The sequence below is a fragment of the Conger conger genome, chromosome 1, assembly GCF_963514075.1.
Source record: "Conger conger chromosome 1, fConCon1.1, whole genome shotgun sequence".
Lineage (NCBI taxonomy): Eukaryota > Metazoa > Chordata > Actinopteri > Anguilliformes > Congridae > Conger > Conger conger.
The window spans coordinates 96,379,873-96,383,707 of record NC_083760.1 but is presented as its reverse complement, the minus strand read 5'-3'; the positions used below and the strand labels follow the sequence as shown (position 1 = coordinate 96,383,707).

The 3,835-nt window shown below is 44.7% G+C and overlaps 1 protein-coding gene across 1 annotated transcript in view; it reads left to right on the top strand.

Moving 5' to 3' along the window:
* Positions 1–2,344: 2,344 nt before the first annotated feature.
* Positions 2,345–3,835, top strand: part of LOC133108676 (collagen alpha-1(I) chain-like) — a 65,400-nt gene continuing 63,909 nt past the window's right edge. The window contains exons 1-2 of the mRNA XM_061218359.1: positions 2,345–2,356; positions 3,292–3,400. Of these exons, the coding sequence (XP_061074343.1) occupies positions 3,322–3,400 (79 nt within the window). The 5' untranslated portion in view covers positions 2,345–2,356; positions 3,292–3,321. The remainder of the gene's footprint in view (positions 2,357–3,291; positions 3,401–3,835) is intronic.

Sequence of the window (3,835 nt, the reverse complement as noted above, 5' to 3'; positions counted from 1 at the left end):
GTGTAATCAATGACAGTAAATGCTCAAGAGTTGCTTTGATGTACAAGAGGCAGACAATTTTGCGAAGAACAGAAGTGCGACTGGGTTATAAATGCAGGTGTAGACAGGTGTAGACAATTAGTTAGAGAGCAGCAAGGGAATGGAAAACAGGTGCAATGGATGACAAGTTCAACAAGGTAATTAGTAATCATTAGTAATAAACCTATCGTGCCCTAGCATTAGTAAATTAGTAAATGACATGCACGAGAAACGTAAGGTAACATGAACACATGACTAGTTTGTTAGTTTTGCCCAATCCTGATCTAGCGTTAGTAGTTTTAGTAAATAGACAAATAGAAACAATTAGGGTGTGAATGACAGAAAGAGAGAGAGAGAAAGCCGGAATGCAAGGTTTGCGGAAAGACATGTAAAAGTGTATGTTTAAACAATGACCAGTCTGCGTAACAATAAACAAAACTAAACGAACGAAGACGATAACCACTCAACATAACAAGGTAAAATAATCGTAACGAAACATAACTAGACATGACAAGAAAATAAATCGTAACAAGAAACAAACTAAACAACATGACGAACCTAGACTAACATAATTCATGAAAAGACAATATGTGACTAAGACAAAATGATAAAACATAAAAACAAGGCAAGACAGACCTGAAACGTGACAATCCCATCAATTACTGAAGAAGAGGAGGTGACCTGTTTGAATGGAACTTTTGCATATAATGGATAACATACCAGTCAATGTCACAAGGAAGACACAACCTTTAGACCCATTCAGACAAGCTGTCTGTGCCTTCTGATATTCAGTTCTAATAACTGATAAAATCTGTATGAGGTTTCTACATGCGCTACTGAGCTGTATGATGTTTCTGTGCTACACGTGTGAGTGAGTGTGTGTGTGTGTGTGTGCGTGTGTGTGTGAGTGTGTGCGTGTGTGTGTATGTGTGGGTGTGAGTGAGTGTGTGTCAGTGTGTGAGTGTGTGTGTGTGTATGTGAGTGTGTGTGTGTGTGTGTGCATGCATGTGTGTGAGTATGTGTGTGTGCGTGTGCGTGTATGTGAGTGTGTGTGTGTGTTTCTGTCTGTCTGTCTGTCTGTCTGTCTGTATGTGTGTGTGTATGTGTGTCTGTGTGTGTGCGCGTGTGTGTGCGCGTGTGTCTGTGTGTGTGTGTGTGTGTGTGGGTGAGTGTGTGTATGTGTGTGTGTGTGTGCGTGTGTGTGTGTGTGGGTGTGGGTGTGTGTGCATGTGTAGTGTGGGTGTGTGTGTGAGTGTGAGTGTGTGTGAGTGTGTGTGTGAGTGTGAGTGTGTGTGAGTGTGTGTGTGTGTGAGTGTGAGTGAGTGTGTGTGTGTGTGTAGTGTGGGTGTGCGTGTGTAGTGTGGGTGTGTGTTTGTGTGTGTGGGTGTGTGTGTGTGTGGATGTGTGTGCTTGCTCTCTGTGCCTTTCACAGGCTCATCTGGATTGTGTTCCATGCACTACGACGTCACATCCTGCATTTTAATAGAAGCCAGTCTGCTTCAGACAATAAAGGGAATAAATGAAGCTCATCTCAATAATCACAGAATAAAAGTCATAGGCACTGCAGCTCAACATCAGATGTGTCTACGGGCTGGTAATTATATTTAAAACAACTGAACAATTTTACAGTTTTCTGTCAAGAGCAATACAAATATAGACAGCCTATTGTGTTGAGACAAAGTAAGCAACCGGATGATAATATTTACACCGACATAGTAAAGTTTATATGGGCAAATAGTTCGCATTTATTTCCCGTGATGCCCACCCATCGCTGTGAGAGTATGACGTTTGCAACTTTATAGCGCATGTGTCAAAAAGTGAAAGCCGTCATTCCCAAGAGAACCGTTCGTAATGGACTGTGTGTGGGAGACGCGCCGGAGGTTAACCCTGATGGTTAAATATGTGACCGACAGATAACCCGACACGCGCAGATAAAAGCATCCGATCGGCGCGTGCGCTGGGATCCTACAGAAATGATTAAGTGCACGTGCGAAAACCATAATAATGTAGCGACGTCCGCGGCGCGTTTTCCACTGCCCGGGTCGGTGATGTCACCGTATGTTTGGCTAAAATATCCGATCTGAGGAAAGGACGAGAAAAACACGCAGAAAAGGAAGTCTTCGCAGAACTGCGAAAAAAACAACGGCGTGCGCGAGGAGGAGGGGTATTGCCGGGCACACCGAGGATAAATATATTTCCCTTGGCTTTATAACTAAAGGAAGGACAATTACAAACTCGCTGGATTACTTTATTGAATTGTTCAAATTACACGGAGATATCTTTTTTGGATGGGTGGATTAATGTGGATGTCAGTGGAGTTATTATTCGCTTGTATCAGGTAGGGAAACATCCTCTTTTCAATGACGCACGTCAGAATTGTAGGATCTGACAACTTCAAAGTGTTTCAGAAAAAAGTCGTAATGGGTCTGTTTTCCCATTGGAAAAGTGTCCTCGCCTCTCGTGTTATTTCAACGTTGTAAACGGGCTTCTAACTATTACGCAGGATAGATATGTGTAAAGCAAAATAGTCGCATGATTCTGACTTAGTTGAGCATCTTCTGTCAGTTGTTAGAGTTGCACTGAGGTTAATTCAGCTGCTCTTTCACACGCTCTTTCCGCGCGTCAGTTATCATATGGATGTTGCGCTAATGCACGGGCGTCCCGAGCAACAGGTTGTTGCGCGCGCTCTGTGCGTGTACAGGCTCACGTTACAGTGACGTGAAAGTGACTGTGTTTTTAGGGTTGTGTTCTAAGGGGCTAGCGGTTAGCACGGTGTATTTTTACTTCTGAGGCGAGAACTTCTGTCTGTGTGGTAGAATCCAACGAGTTGCGCAATACTCGCTTCAGGCGTCTCAACAAACTGCGCGCATCATGCTTCTGAAATGTTATCTGCCAAGTCAATTTTTCCACTGTCCCCGACGGGGCAATATAGCTACTAGCATCTGGCAATGCTGCTACTACAAGCATGAATGCGGTTATCCCTTTCAGTAAACGCAGATAAGAATCGCGTTATCTTTATTTCTGACCAGTCTCCCACATGTGCGCATGTGTGTATCTACAGACCCTGCCCCTGGCACGCTCTGTGATCTTCTGCCAGAAAGGCCTCGTGCTGTTTTATACTGCAGGGTGTAGGCTCTGCTGTCCCCCGCCTTCACTTTTAAATTGAATTACACAAGACATTGTTGAAATTCTCTCTCTCTCTCTCTCTCTCTCTCTCTCTCTCTCTCTCTCTCTCTCTCTCTCTCTCTGTCTACTTCTCCCACTCTCAGGTAGGAGTCCGGTGACACACCTGTGGAAGAGATCATGTGGTCCTCTGCATTTCCCATCATGCTCTTCTATCACATAATCTCTCTGACAGGAGGCAGCAACACACCTGCTACAGGTACTATAGCCCCATACACACCTGCTACAGGTACTATAGCCCCATACACACCTGCTACAGGTACTGTAGCCCAATACACACCTGCTACAGGTACTATAGCCCCATACACACCTGCTACAGGTACTATAGCCCCATACACACCTGCTACAGGTACTGTAGCCCAATACACACCTGCTACAGGTACTATAGCCCCATACACACCTGCTACAGGTACTATAGCCCCATACACACCTGCTACAGGTACTATAGCCCCATACACACCTGCTACAGGTACTGTAGCCCAATACACACCTGCTACAGGTAGTATAGCCCCATACACACCTGCTACAAGTACTATAGCCCCATACACTCCTGCTAAAGGTACTATAGCCCCATACACACCTGCTACAGGTACTATAGCCCCATACACACCTGCTACAGATTGAGTAACCTCTG